Below are 16,438 nucleotides of genomic sequence, written 5' to 3' on the forward strand. Positions count from 1 at the left end.
AAGCAGCGACCAAAATGCTGTCTATAAAATTATGGCATTTCTCCCACTTAAAAAAAAAATATTTTAACACTTCTTCATTTAAGAGTTATTTTTAAACCTACTTGGCCTGAGGCCAGTTTTAGTCGTAGCTGAAGGGGATTCTTCTTTTCCTAGAATTTAAAGCCTTTCTTTCCCAAAATACATCTAGTGTATATTGAATTAAAAAGCAGTAAATGCACAGTTTAGACTTCTGTGTGCACCACTTTATCCTCTGGCACATCAGCACAATTTGCTGTTCAACTTACTAGTATATAACAAACGTAACTGAGTTTTTACTTTCTCTAGTGTAGGACCTTAACTTGCAGAGCGACGTCGGGAGTTCCCGAGCAGAAGCGTTCTGACTTTCAGTTTGAATCTGGCTGGGACGCTCGGAGAACATCACCGCAGCCAGCAGCTGGCTGAGTCAGAGCGCGTGTCTACCAGGTAATTGAAGACACTTCAGAAATATGGCTGGATTTGAAAAAGCAAGCGAGCATCGCAGCCCTACTACAATGCAAAGATATGCGTGGCTTCTGGCACAGAACCTGCATGTACATGTCAATAGCCAAGCACGAAACAGATGAGCTGAGAGCACTGCTGTCATACGCTTCGGTAGAATGAGTGCCCTGACTTCACTCCGTCTCAGTTGCCATTTTCCAGGAATGTCTCAAGAGAGAGTAGGACATCTGGTCTTCTTAATGAAGTAGCCGATTTGGAATCTGGTTCTGTAAAACTGCCCCCACTACTCCTAGATTCCCTGCTCCACACCCCCCCCCCCCCCCCCAAAAAAAAGGAAAAAAGAGACTTGAAACTAAGCAATTAATATGTCACCAAGAAGTATTTTAAGCAATAACATGAAAACTGACCTGGCAGGGAGAGTACTTTCCTTCTCTTTTCAAAGGAAATTCTGTTTTTCTCAGGAGAAATTTCAATCTAAATTATACTGACTTTATATTAGATGAACGTTCATGTGCTCAGTGTTATCCACACCGTGACAACTCTACTAACCAAGACGCAGATATATTATACAGATACTTCGGTTCTACGTGCTTTGTAAAGGGTATCAGCAAGCACAGTAATTCAAAATAATTAGCAAAATTTTGTAGTCTTTGATCCACAAAAAGTAGTTTAATCAGATTTTTTATTTTCTAAGTAAATCTTCTCAAGACTGACCTCAGCACTGAAGTGCTTGATCCTTTAAATTAAGCAGAACTGATCGGATAATGCGGGTTTCAAGGATGCGAAAAGAAAGGTGAACTCTTTATATTAAAATGTGTCACCTTCGGGTTTTGTTTATTTTGTGGTTGTTGATTCCAAATCCTAGGCACTTAAGTGGTAAGACAAAATTTCAGGAGGACACAGCACCCAGTTAACCTTTCAACCTAACAACACTGGACATGTAACAAACACTACCTTTATGAGAATGTTGCAGGTTTTGTTGTTTTTAAACAGCAGGCTCTGGAGGGCCGGTGGCTTTTGCTTTGTTTTTAAATTAAGGTGATGAAAATGCACAGGGGAGGAAGAAAATTCGCAAAGATAAAGACACTCAGCAATCTTCAGCATCTGGACTGAACTACAAACAGCTCTCAGGGCTCTGCCCAGCGCTCTGCCTGTCCCGCCTCTGCGCAGGACTGTGGAGCGGAGTTCAGTTTTAACGCTAGCGAGACGTGGCTTGCCAACATGTGCTTGCTGAATGAGGTAGGTCTCCATTACCTCATTCCAAACGACCCCTTTTACAGATCCCATGCAACAAAGCTTTTGAAGATGTATTTATTTTTAACCATGTGAGAAATCTCACTTACGTTAATGATTGTGCAACAATAAAAAGTACAAATAAAAATGATTAGTAGTCCACCGATGACTATAAACCCTCTTCTCTTCCCTCCCCCTGCTTTTTCTTAGGAACTTGTTACTCCAATGTTTACTTTTACTTTTGCAAATCTAAGAGGCAGAGCTAAAGGCAGAGGTACAAAAGCAGCACCATGAGATCTTTACGTATGACACGATCCAGTGCGAATGCCACACCAGGCAACAAGAGTAGGAGGTTTGTTAAAGCCTTGCTAGGTACCCAGTTAATCTGTACAAGGACAGTAAGGAAGGATTATGCAGCTTTGAGAACCACCATGATCCACATTCTGCTGCTCCTCTCTTCTCCCAATATCCCTTCTCAAACTCTTTTACCACCTCTCAGATTTACTCATTTAATTTTCTGTGCAACTAGTCTCAGAAGAAGTCTGAAGGTGTCTCTGGGGTTTGAGTCCCCACAGGCAGCTGCCTTTAATTTTACCCACCTAACTGGGATACGTAAACTCCAGAAATGAGCATGAATGACTTGTGTGAAAGAAGGGAGGGGACGTAGATGAGGATACAATGATCCCCACAAGGATCTAGGTCCAAAAGAAAGATCAGGATAGCTTTCATGGAGATTTGCTTTGGAGTTACCTTCTGGCAGACAGCCCAGGCCAGAGAGGGAACATTTGTGAGCCTACAGCAAGAATTGCTCGGAGTGAAAGGAGAGCTAACAGATCCATCAAACCTCAAATCTCATAGGTTTCTCCTATACTTTATATGTACTCTGCCTTTTGCTAGCAATTAACTCCAAGTCAGATGCTACTTACTTGTCCTGACCTCCCTGGAGCACCCCACAGCTCAGGTCTCTGGAGAGCAGAGCTTGTCCACAGGAGTCCTGGCTTCCAGGTTTAGTTTCCGCCAGTCCCAGGAGATGCCTGGTGTCCCACCTATCCCCATTTCCCTTGACAGAGCATGTACAGCCTAACATCTCTCATCAGGAGACCAGCTCAGCATCCACTGCAGCAGCAAAGCCTTAAGTCAGCTTATCATAAATGAACATTATAAACATTACCTTGATATTTCGTACCACCTGCTACCTGAAGTCCCTCTCTCCATGCGATCAATGCACCACTTCTCCTAACCCCCCCCTCACCCACCCAGCACCAAAAGCCCCTTTTCTCAGGCAGGCCGGCCAACAAAACACAGATCTTTGGTGCTTCCAAGCCCAGTTACCATGGAGACAGCAGAAGTCAAAAAGTGGTTAAAACACAAAAATTCAAACCAGACAAATTCTCAGACCTTCAAAGCTTTTAAAACCCACCTGGGTCTTCCCCAAATACCTGAGAAACACCACAAGCTCACAACAAGATGCTACAGGCAATATTTTATTTCAGGGGCTAGTTTCAACGTTTGCTACGAAGCATCTTCTGATGCTCCAGCCACATCCTCCTAAGGGTTAATAAACCAAAACAGGAAAGAAAAAAAAGCACAAAAGCTGTGTAACTTCTTTCCGTGGTATGACAAACTCTCTGCCGCATATTCCAAAGTGTGAGATGTGAAATTTCCATTCTTACACTCAAGTAAAAATGGCACAAAAAGTACAAACCCTGGGAACTGCTTGATTATTAGTTTATCAGATCAACATCAGCAAAACTGTCTTTTTATGTGCTGCTTAGTTTCAAAAAACCTACCATGCATATTTCAGCTCTCACTCTCCACACCCCACACCCTTCTGCTGCTGTCCAGCTGGAACACATCAAGGGTCTAGAAGCCAAGTCAAATGTTGACCCCACCCTCCTCCATCCATTTTAAGGCACCTTCAAAGCCAGTACACTGATCTAGTTCAGCTTAGCCAACAACGCCAGCAAATCTGTTATTTAAGACTTTAGTGCTGGGTTTTTATAACTGCCCATTAATACAAGCTTTGATGTATGGTCAAAAAATCCAGCTGTAATGAGTTTCATCAGACTGTAGTAACCTTTCCTCAGAAGGTCTTTATTACTATACCTTCATAATCTTTGGTCCCAATACTGTTTTATAGTATCGTTCTTACTGAAAAATGCCTTCGAAAACAACACTCAGCACCACTTAACACATCTCCTTCCCCGAAATTAAATCAAAGATCTGTTAATAGACACTTTTGTACCCACATTTCTAACAGGAGTTTGCTCTTAAGAGTACGCAGGCAACAGTTGTGTGAAACAAAAGATAAACTGATTTTTATGGCAAAACCCTTGAGACAGGATACAAAAGGATTTTGTAAAAGGACAAAGGACTTACTCTGTTGTTCCCCTTTGCAGGATGCAGCAAGGAGGAAAGAGGAAAAAAAAAAGAAATATTAGATACATTTATTTTACATACATTCAGTCTAACTCGCACAGTTCTGGAAATGGCTCAAACCAAATGAACTGACTCAAAGAACATTCACTGAATCCTTTCGTTAGACAGCTTCCAGGGAGCGCAGGACATTCGCGAAGGATTTAAAATGCTCAGCAAAGCTGTAAATTCACACTGTTTTTCAAAATTTCCTCTCTACACAAACATTCTGATTCCACTTTTGCTTCCTCCAGTGTAAATCAGGAGCAGCTCCAGGGAAGTCGGTGGACACTAATACAAGGGAGAGGAAAACAAGGCCTGAAATGATCTAGGGATGGGACCACAGCCAGCAGGATTTTTGTGCACTGGTAACGCTGAACTTCCAGTACACAAAGCAACCCCCTAAATGTGTCTGCTTACCCTTTCACAACAGCTACTCCCTACGACATGCCAATGAACGGGAAGTTTCCCGATCCAAAGCTTTTTAAAAAGCAAATATTGTACGTTTAGATGAGCAATGAAAGTAAGGAGGAGGTGGCATTAGGGAAAAAGGGGAAAGGAACGGATGGTGCTAGCAAGGTAAAGTGTGCAGAACAAGTTACGATGAACATCTGTGCCTTTTTTTTTTTTTTTTTTAATTGTGAGTTTTGCCATGAGCTGGCACGAACAGTGTATATTATACAGTGGGAAGTCAGCCAAAACAAACACCAGCCTACAGTTGAGAAATACAGTCTGGAAAGGTTAGTCACAAAGTTGTAGTCATTTTTTCAAAAAGGAGGTTTGGATGCATCCATACAGAAAGCCAGCAGTAAAGTCAGCTGGTAAATGGATATCCCGTTTCAAAGTGAATTGGCCACAGTGTGATTTATATCAAGCAAGCTGACTTGCATATGGCTTGGAAAAATAAAAACACTGATTCATTGCTATCCGGGTGGCTGTCAAAGCCCACGTCCTGACAAAAGCAAATCTCCTGGGGGAAAGTGGTGACTTGGCAAAGTGCAAAAGAATTCGGGGGCTCACAGAGAAACTTGGAGGGGTGATTAAAGATAAGTTAACAGGAGAGTGAACATAGGAGTGTAACATATGAGTGTGAGCACGCATTTCCATGTGCAGAAGGGCAAGGAACGCAGGCAAAAGGAAGCAAGGAAATGGGGGAATGGGATAATATTTGCCTTTAATTTTTAATATTTGAATGAGTTTTGTTTAGGCACAAAGAAAAAATAAAAGTCAATCTTAGCTTACAGCATCACATTAGTACTGGGGAATTCCTATTAGTGGCAGTATGGCCTGAGCCCCATTACCACTGTCATCATACAGTTTTAAGTAGCACTACTAGAAAAACAAGAGGAAAATGAATATTCTTAGTTAAGAGATTTCTTCCTGGTGAGAATTCAGAACAAATCTCTCTAATTTGGTGACAAATTCCTACTTTTCCTGCCACCGCAGAAGGAACCCAACTAGGGGTGAACGCGTCGGGTTTTCTATCGGCGTTCCCGCACACGAGCGGCGGAGCTGTTAATGAAAGCACACAGCTTCCCTTCAGGCTCCAGGCTGTGCACGCTGCTCTGGCAGTTACAGAAAGCAGGCCAGCTTCGCCACTGCCGTCCTCCAGGTTTACAGCACTATTAATCTATTTTTCATTTCTAAGCAGCAATTTTTCTACTTCGGGTGCCAAAGTCTTGGATAGTCAAAGTTACCAGCTGTAACTCACACGTGAAAAAGAGGGAGGAGGTCAGCCGGGAAGGGGCTGGGGTACCTCTGCGTGTTTTTAACGCTGGGATTGCAAAGCTGCGGGGAAGGACTGAAGCAAACACAAGTTGCTGCCATTTCCTGGCAGCGCCTCTTACATAAAAACGGGGTCTCTAAATCTTCGAAGGAGAATAAAAGACTGGTGGGTGTCTCTAAAACTATTTTATACTGTCAGGGGAAGATGTGGAACTGAGGAGCACGCATATGATTTTAATGAAAAGTTCGGATGAAGTTTCCAAGGTACCCTGGGCCTTGGAGCTTTTGCTTTACAAAACTCAAAACGTTAAGAGCAGACTTTCAGTACACATTTGGACCTAGAGTCCTGTAGGAACAAAATACTTCGCCAGACTGGAGCAGTATGAAGGATCTTTCCTGCACAACTTAATAGACTACTGGATGCATTTCAAACTATAGGGTTTTGGAACAATGCTAGTCACTCTTTTTCTGATGTAAAGATAATTATAGCTCAGAGGAGAACTGAATTCTGACTCCCCCCTACTTTTGTTTTTCAAAGAAGACTTTCATCTTGTATCTAAGATTGCTTTGACAAACTAACTTTAAACAAAAACAGTGAGAGTTCTTTAGAAAACTTACTTTGAGCTTAAAATATTTTTAGAGAGAAGGGGACAAGAGGACAGAAGTTTAGAAACCCAACTAGTGTGCCGTTTTTTATTGACAAAGCATCAGATATGTGACAAATATGTCACAGAATACAAGATTACATCAGCTTTTTTGACATCATAACCTGAGCGGGAAAACAAAATGCAGTATTTTGATCTTAGCAAAAAATTAAATAACCTCTCATAACTAATCCTTCTAAAATGACTTCTGATGGTCTTATCTAAAAACAGATCTACTGGGAGAGGCAACATACTGAAGAGTCATCAAAAATATATACATGTATTTAAAAAATTATATTTATATTGTATTTAAAAAAATAACTGGAGAAGCCGGTAGTTCAAGGATTCTGTGATTTAGCTTTTGTTGGTAGCCTTGAAACTTACTATGAAGAGAGGAAGCTGAGAGTTGCTTTGGTGCGTAAATAGCAGAATTCTGCAGAACTATACTGGAAACCATGGAGGTATCACAAGTATAAGGGAGGTATGAAGAAGAGAGACGAAGATGGAAGAATCGCAAGAGCCTGGGCTCAAGGAACCTAGTCTTTCCATGGGAAACAAGCAGGAACAGGAAAAAATTCCATCAAAATCAAAGCATCATTTCCCAGACTAGATCTTCCTCTGAAGGTACCCAGTGGACTTACTGAAAAAAGGTGAACCATGTATTGGGGAAACTTTCAAAAGCTCAACTGACATATTTTTGGCTAAAGTCAGCCTTCTCTCTGGATACATCTCCTCAAACCTTCACTCAATATTAAAGCTGAGGTGAACAGCAATAGAGAAAAAGACTGAAGAAAAATTTCATCTCAAACCACTCAAGCACAAAGCTCAAAATTATTTTAAAGAAATACGAAAATGCGGAACCCCCCTTACACACTGATTGAATCCCCTGGGAGTTCCAGAACTTGGAGAAAAAGACGTGTTTACTGCAGATCTGTCATGAACAGCAAAAGCCTTTCAAAATGGAAACCTTATCCATAAAATGGAGTAGCTGTAGTCTGAATGGTCTTTAACCAGCCCTGCTATTCAGTACCAAGATCTGGGTCTGGTGCTGTAGTCCATATTGCTATGGCCTTGGCTACATGGGTATTTGAGGAAGCTGGACTTCAGGAACATGGCCAACTCCTCCCAGGCTTATATAAACGAGAAAACACAAAATGACGAAATCTAAGAAATATGAAATGATAGTTGGGCATAGTCCGTTTCCCAACTTTCTGTCTTTTCTGTGTAATTAATAGAGGTGGTTTTTGGTTTTGTGTTTTTCTTTTTTTTTTTTTTTTTAAACACTATTTCCTGTTCAATTTGCTTCACATGATTAGCAGAGTAAAACAGTCTTTGGAAAGGTTTAGCATGTGTTTCATACACAAAAACATGCAGTGAATCAGTAAAATAAATATACATGATTGCCTGGAATGCCTCTGTCAGTTCTGTAAGACAGAGCTTGCAGGAATAAACTTCTTTACCTTAGAAGACATTCATAGAAATAGCGAAGCTCAGAAAAATCCAATTTGCTCAATGCTTTTACTACCCAGTTCCAATGAATAACATTTTGGAACTTTTTTATATTGAGGTTTGACACACAAATTGTTCTTAAGATATTTCATTATGAATATTTAAAAATTACCACAGAAGAGTTCACTGAAAAGGCTACAATTTCTTGAGAAATCTGCAGACACTGTGTTTTCCCAGATGATATGATTGTTTTTCTGACTCAAACAGAGCAGCTACTGGAAAACTAGTGAGCTGTTTAACTTACTGAGGATTTATCAGGATAGACACCGGCTCGTAGCAGAGATGCCTTCCAGCTATCCACCTCCTCTTGGGAGTCACAGGCTAGTTCAAGGAAACGGTAATCCTTGTAAACATTCCTAGAACAAAGAGCACCACATTGTAAAATGAGAATTTTACTAGTCTGTATCACGCATGCAGCATTTTAAATTAAAAATCCTTTGGGATCAGAAATGACTTGGTAATTGTTTTGGACAACAGAGTTTATGAGACAGGTGCTTGTTTAATAATCACATGGAGTACTTAAAAATATCTTAGAAAGCTACAGCACAGTTCTGGAAATAATAATCATCTGAAAGTACCGTGAAATTACTTAAAATCAATTTTCCAGCTTTTTCCAAAATAAGGCACATTTAGGAAAAGAAAGACTTGTGATGCAGAGGACAAACACATAAGACATGCCAACAGAACTACATGTCTTGTCACTGATTGCTGCTGTAACCAATGCGTATCAGAACAATTAAGGATGGTACTTTTTCCCAAGTTAGGTCCTTTCAGTGGACCCTTTTAAGCTGTTAGACATCATCGGTAAAAGGGGAAAGAAAACAATAACATTCAGGTATTTTTTTTTTAAAGCCCCCCTGATGTGTGCCATAGCAGTAAGAAAACTGGGACATGTTTAAATACCACCTATTGCAAGTCATTAATAGAATTAGATAAATATAAGCATTATGAATAGGGAATCACTTAATGGAAGAAAAGAGAAAGAAGGAAAAATACATAATATGTAGGAAGGTGGTACTTGTAAATTCTCCAATAAACAGAACAGATTTTCCCCTTACGGTTTAGCCATTAGTTTCCGAATTCATAGTCTATATACAGACCAGATTGCTATAAATTTGTCAGCCAACAGTCTTTTTAGGAAAGGCCACAAGCTTAGCTGACAAAGGTTATGAAACCACATTTTGCTAGATCTTAAAAGCTGCACAAGAATCAATCTTCCATTGCAACAAGACTGTTTTCTTTCCGTAGCAAGCTATGGAGAAGAGGGAGTGGAGGGTGGCAGAGACGTTGATAGGGGTTACTTAACCTTCAAAAACAGCAACAACCAGGGGTTCTTCAGTTTCATTATGCAATTGAAGTGGTGATTTCTGCCATACATTTTGAGAAAAAAGTGTGAATACCCTATAGAACCAGGAGATAAAGCTATTAGCATCACTGCCTAGATAAATTTCTGTAGCATTCAGGGTCTGGTGGGATTTCATCTTCATGCTTCCATAATACACCTGACTTGATGTAGTTACTGCTCACAGAAATTCTTCTCCCTTACTACCAGTAGCACCAGACAGCTCCTAGCCCTGCTTTTTAGGGGCAGTCTCAAGAAAAACATGTGTAGAAAAAATTTTATTGAATGGTAGGAGTTCCTGCTTGAGCATGGAGACACCATCACACCTACACACAAAATTAGCAGTCGTGAAACTACAGTATGGCAACCAGAGCATACCCACCATCAAATAGAGGGAAAATAGAGACTGCATTTAAACTTACAAGCACTAATGGACACACTGGGATTTCCTGACATCAGTGACAACTCTCACAATGCAATGGCTACACCCGAGCAGGCAGGCAGGTGTGCTCAGCACCAACCCTGCACCATTCTCTGAGCATCCAGGCTGGAGATGTCCCCCGGGCACGTTTCAGTGCCATGCAGGGCAGCACAGCTGTGTTTCCTGCCAAGAGGAACCAGAGCACAAATCACATCCCATAGCTTAGGCAAAGCCACTGGCAGAATGAACGATTAAAAACTCTACGGATCTTCTATTGATTAGAAATTTAAAATTAAACCTTTTCCTCCTCTGACTCCAAACACACCAATAATGCGTTAAAGCAAAGGATGCCCTGGACAACCTCTTCAGATGCTGTTATCTTGAACTGATGACAAAACACTTGAATTTTAATCGATTTACAATATTGTGGAACTCGGAGTCAACATTTACTGCATGAAACAAAGGGCTTGATGAAAACAAAAAGAGGAGCAAAATGAAATCGCCAGAAAAAAAAAAAAAAGCCTTAATTTATTGTTAGGAGAAACTTTTACTGCGATAAGTTTTTTGGCTAAGTTAACTAAGCAGCTATAACTCTGAAGTAAAGGGAAGCTGAAATGGTAAAAGGGTAGCCTCCGAAAAGATGACTAAAAATAACAATAGAGCACATAAAAGCCATAAAACATAGTGATAGGGAAGTTCCAAAAATGCTTATCTGCGAGAGCAAAACAACTCGACACTAGCTTGTGAAAACATTTTTTCAGAATTGTCATGTTCTGTATCAAACTTCTTGGCATTTTGTGACTTGCTACAGCAAGTGTAGCTGTGTGAGAAGGGATTTCAGCTGACCACTTCGAACACAGGAGAGCTGGCAGCCCTGCATTACTGCGTCCATGTATATCCAGAGCTTTCCTTGGTCTAGGGGCACCTGATGACCAAGCTGCTCAATGCCTCCAGCCCTCCTACGCCTCTCCCACTGCAGTGTCTGAGAGCTTCACAACCATCACAAAGCAACACAGGTTTCAGCTTCGCAACATAAAGGAGGAACTAAAAAGCATTTGCTCCAAGCTGGAGCTCCCAAGGAAGCTTACATTAGGGCAGGTAGATGGATGTGTGCCTCCCAAAGCAGCTTCCCTTGCTACTAGACTTCCTTTGCCTTTCTTTCTTCCAGAAGGGCTGACAGGCACAGGAACTTTTCAAAGGAAAAAAAGCCAAAGCAACTCCTGAAGAGAGTTTGTCCTTTTTCTGTTACTAGTGGAATCTTACAAAAAGCACATTAACATGTTTTACTCATTAGGAAGCCATTGGCATCTTATGGAAAGCTGTAAAAACGTTCTTGAAAACGACTCAACTTTTCTGTTTTGTTCTGCCTTCTACTTTTTAAAATTGCTGAAGATAGCAGCGCACGGGAACAGTTACTACTCAATCCTCACCTACTTACTCCATATGGAACACAGTGAGGTCACATTCTCATTGTCATCTCTATAGCGGCCACATACTTATGCAAGAGTGATATAGTACAGGATACCAAGAAGCAAAAAAGAACTCTCAGCTATACAAGCCCTGTTGAAATTCAGGCAACTTGAAAGCTCAGGGACTGTAGAAACAAAACAGATACAATAAATGGGAATATGCCTAGTAGTACAATCTGCATGCCACATTTCCCTTGGATATTTAACATTTGTAAAATGTGAGCAGACAAACAGGGGAGCTGTGTGCAAAGCTACATGCATGTACCACACCCACCTATGCAGCTTCCTCCTGTGGAGTCTCATCATTGTAATTTAATATCCTGCACAGTACATGAAAATAGATCTATAGCTACCTTACTAGAAATTAAAATACTTCCCCCTCCAAGAATGGAAAATACAGAAGATTACCATTTGTTATCTGCAGGTTTTGCCATAGCCTAAATACACAGACCTCAAGATGTGCATTCCGGAAAAAAATCACAACAGAATTTCTCATGGTGATGAGCAGCCAAGTAGACTAAAAAGTGTCATTTCTGATTCTGGGATGGTTCCCTCCTCGGAACACATCTTCTGTAGACCAGAGTCTAGAGACCCATTACTTGTGAGCCCAGCAGACACCCAGCTGTAACTTGGTTTATACAACTTCACTTTACCATTACCTTTGTTTCCAGCACTCTGAATTCCTTTCCCCCATATATTTCAGGGTCCAAAGCAAACTACCTAATGCAGAAACAGCCTTTACATTGTGCATAGCTACTTCTTTAACCCCTCCCATCACAGAATAATCCTAAGAAGAACAAGCCGTAACAGAATACGGTATCTGAAAGCATACACAAGGGAACAGGAGTGCCAGATGAGACTGAAGACTGAGCCCTGTAAGTTACCGAGATTCCTGTCCCACTAGTCCTGAACCCTGGCTTGTCAACGCTGCGTAGGGAAGGTTCAATTGTCTATGTAAAAGCAAAGCTATAGGATCCAGGACCAACAGTGGAATTTCTGCGAAGTGGGTATCACAAAGAACTTTCTGGATGTCTACTACAGTGGACTCAACACCTGCAGGTTTCCCCCTGCAGTGACTGCACATCAAAACTGTTTGCTATCTGAACAAGTGCTAGACCTCAAGACATAAAGTATCTTTTGTAACTTCTTAATACCAAGATAAGATTAAATATTTAGCTTCAACAAACCTGGAAAATTTTTAAAGGCAATTACTTTATATACATTACAAATCCAGTTGATATGCATGCACATAAATTAACACATATCCATATATGCATAGCTTTTAGATTGGGTTGGATCTAGAATATTTCAGTAGACAAAGCTATATTATTATGTGCAGGCTATTATTATTATATTTATTTATTTATTTAAGAGAGAGAAAAACAAACCAAGATTTAATGCGGATGCCCCTAAACCTACCAATATATAGGAGGAGACAGAACTGCAATTAGAGAGCAAGAATATTATTGAAATTTTTAGAATTGTGCCTTTAAGCCAATTTAACTTTAATCCTGCAAAGAACACAAAACACACTGAAGTTAAACAGTGACACTGAGGTGAGCAAAACTACTCAGAGTGAAAGATGCATTGCTATCTGCCTTCATGGGGATTACAAATAATTGTGCTCATCATCCAAAATCTTTGTTTTTTTTTTTTTGGTAAACTACTGATCTTTTATTAGGATGCAAGCAGAAGTAAAATGAACACAAAATCTGGAACCATATGCAAATTGGCCCAATTTTATTCCACAACAAATGCAAGAGATTCAATTCTTACATATGTTTGATTTGATTGAAAACGAAATCACACCGAATATGGGCTTGGTAATTAGTCACCTAAAGTGAAAAGTGGAGAAAATAACAAAATCCAGGTACTGCAAATATACGTGCACAACTGAGAAAGATAACCCCGAAAGAAACTCCGCTGTGTATCTTCTGCTTATTCAATGGGCAGCGCCACTCGACACACTCCGCTTGTTCAGCCTTAGTCTCAGTGTACCATTTTAGCCACCTGTAACTCCGCAGCGGCAGGTCTCACTATATGCACTATTTTTCTTGTAAGAGAGCTCTACTGGAGGCTCTGTAAATCATATATTTTAAAGAACCCAAACCGGCCATCTGCTATGAGTTAACAGCAATGACTAACATTTTCTATCAAGGCGTGCCATTTCAGATCAGTCCAATGTGAATGTTAATTAAAATTAATTACACAAGTCTCTGAAGACTTTTTTCTTAATATCCAGAAAAGCCAGAGAGACCATCTTGGAGACAATGGCATGAAATAGCAGCACTTAAGGTTTTTGCCATTAACTCATGTAAGCGATCTCCCAGAAGTATAGGGATGTTTTCAAGTTTGCACACACAAATACACACACAAACAAACAAGTTTACGGTGAAAATTAACAGAAGAGATGCTGACTAGCATATAGCCAACCCTGGACAATGGAATATCTAAAGTTCTATATGTAATCCAGAACAGAAACGCAGCCAAAACTAACATCACGTAGGCCAAAAGCTGCAGTAACTGGCACAAAAATATTCCGTAACTCCCTAGAGAAGAAGGTTTGATCATTTTTGTGGTAGGGGATGGAAGCCGGTTTTGGAACCTGCCCTGCGGGCCACACAGACACAAAAGCTGCTCCCAGCTGTCAGAGCCTCGCCACGCACGGAGGGAGCACGTCTACGGCTCCAGCCCGGGCTTCTGCGCATGCGGCAGTGGTGGCCTTGGTGGCCTTTCAGGGTCATGGTGAGCCAGCAAGGAGGTGTCCTGCAAGCTGAATCACGTTTACCATGACTTGGCCCATGCTTACACCACCTGTCTCTCTGGTAGGTGTCACTGATGTTTCAGATCCTACACTCTCTTTGGGAATTTTCTTCAGGTATTAACCCAGATTTAAGATACAGGTTTGGCATTGCAGTTTCTTTGCCTGAGAATCCTTCTTTGCTCTCTAACGCCAATTTTAGACCTCAATACTCGCACCACCCATCTACCATCCTGTTTTATTTATCATACAAAGAATTCTTCTCAATAGTGACAAGAATGAAATATTCCAGATTTTAATTCATTTTACTTTTAATGGAATAGAGTTGGGGGCACAAGGGCTAGTTCTTGTTTGGGTTTATGCATTTCTCCTACTCCTAAATATTGTATTCCCCAGCTCTTATAGCTTGTTTACAAACCTCAGCAGCTTTTTTCTTGATTTCATTTTTTTTTTCTTTTTACTTAAATAGATTCTCTTTCTTCCATTTCTAACAGAGAGGGCTGTGACTAGCTTACAGTCCAGCTCTTCCTGGGGCTTAGCTTTCTTAGCAATTCAAAAACAGTAACTAACATACATCTCATCTTAGGCTTTTCTCCTTTAGCCTGGCTTCCATCCAACACCTCCCTGACCCGGTCTCCTTTCACTAGTTCCCTTTATTTTGGCTCTTTCCCAATTTCCCTTATAGACACACAGCAGTTAACCAGTTGTTGTCTGTAAGAAGAAAATCAGTACTTAAATTTCTAATGCACTTGGAGTCCCAGGGAAGACTTTTGCTCCATCATCCCCATCTAGGGCAACATTCAGCCAACAACAGGTACCTAGAATAAATACTGTCGTACCTCTCACTCAGTAGACATAGTGTACTTTCCTGGGTCCTAGCAGACAATGCAGTTTCTTGGGCTTTATGATTCCTGACAGTGTGTGCTCAGGAGCCAGTAGCTAAAATTTATCATCTGGCAGCTATATTGCCAGTCGTATTGGGTGCCCTCAAAGCTTTCTTTTGATGGCTCTGCCCGTTGGCATTCATCTGTTTTTGAGATTAGGGATCTGTTTGTCCAATAAGCCTGCCCCAGAGAGTCAGCTCTCACGCAGGGATGGTAGCTGTCACACTGCTTCACAATTATTGAGGAGCGTTTCATTTTCAGGGACCTGTTCTTGTGAAGACAGAGGAATGGTTCTGTGCTTTGAATTCATTCCTCACATCCTGCTAGAATACAGAACCACAGAGGAGAGGAAGGTAACATGGTTGTTGTGTTTCATCTGGATCCTGCAGGGCAGGGAAGTAGAAGAGCAGGGAGACTTGATGGGATCTTCTCAAAAAGAGCTTCCTGCATAAGAAAGGCTACTGATACGCAACCATTACATAGATCCTAAAGGGAGGCACATTTAAGACTATAGTTCTTGTCCCAAACCATAGTATTTACTTAAAAGTGCCAATCACTGGATTTTTTTATGGGAAATAAGTGAGGAATAGGCAAAGGGAAATCCTAGAAGCAAAGTAAATTTCCTGGGCTGGGAAGAATTTGATTTGTTTGTTCTTGAACTCTGCAAAAGAGTCTCACATATCCGTCAGTTCTGACACAAAAGGTGAACCTACGGTACGTAAGCCGACAAAATCCTCTCTCCTCCATTCTTAGCTCTGCTTAGGAAAGTCAATCAGCAGCTACATCTACACAATTTTGCCACCCCTTCATCTCCTCACGCCACCAGGGAAAAATCTCCAACTGCCTTGTGTTCGCAGGAGTCTCAAGAGCTGGCTCCAGTCCTTGGGCTCCCGGACTCGAGCTCCAGCCCTGTGGGAATACTGGGCAGTACTCAAGAACAGCATCATGGCATATCTCACTGCACAGAGAGGAACAGCCAGGATTCAAGTCCTTTGCAAAAAATCCTCATAATCACGCTCTGAAAAGGATGATTTTACTTTCTATCACTCCTCTGCTCACAAGAGTGAGCAAAAGTACCCAGTACAAAAACAAACAAACAAAAAAAGCACCACATACATTAGTATTTTTCTACAGCATGGTTATTTTCAAATACTTTGAATACATTTGATCTCTTTTCCAGTCTAAAAGACTTGCCAGCAGCTTAATGTGGAGATAGAAAGGGAAGAGAAAAGGATGGTCAGCACAAACGAGAACTCACGTTCTTGACAGACTTCGGTTTAGATGCATACTGCCCAACCCTGCAGCTCAACTGCAGTTGCTTAGAGGCAGAGTCACATAGATGGACACTGCCAAAAATGAACCACGAGTCAAAGGGCACTTGCTCTAATGTGCTTGGCTGTAATACCCAGTGCTGCTGAGGTAAGTGAACTAGAGGAGTCCATCTCCAATGGTCTTTCTTGGTGTCTATAAAATAAGTACACAGACCCACTCTAAAGTTTTAAATAAATCAAAAGTTTGCCAAAAAACAAAACTCTAAACCACCCCTCCCCACCACATC

General features: G+C 41.0%; 1 protein-coding gene across 8 annotated transcripts in view; it reads right to left on the bottom strand.

The window, feature by feature from the left end:
- The window catches only part of DNM3 (dynamin 3), a 197,608-nt gene that overhangs the window by 65,186 nt on the left and 115,984 nt on the right, over positions 1 to 16,438 (bottom strand). For 7 of the 8 annotated variants that reach the window (XR_014587808.1, XR_014587810.1, XM_083847695.1 and 4 more), the window contains one exon: positions 8,248 to 8,359. The exons of the other annotated variant lie outside the window; for it this stretch is intronic. Coding sequence is in view for 5 of the 7 variants with exons in the window: in XM_083847695.1 (XP_083703821.1) it covers positions 8,248 to 8,359 (112 nt within the window). In the remaining 2 variants the exon portion in view is untranslated. The remainder of the gene's footprint in view (positions 1 to 8,247; positions 8,360 to 16,438) is intronic. 8 annotated transcript variants of the gene reach the window in all.

Source organism: Anser anser (genome assembly GCF_964211835.1).
Source record: "Anser anser genome assembly, chromosome: 8".
Lineage (NCBI taxonomy): Eukaryota > Metazoa > Chordata > Aves > Anseriformes > Anatidae > Anser > Anser anser.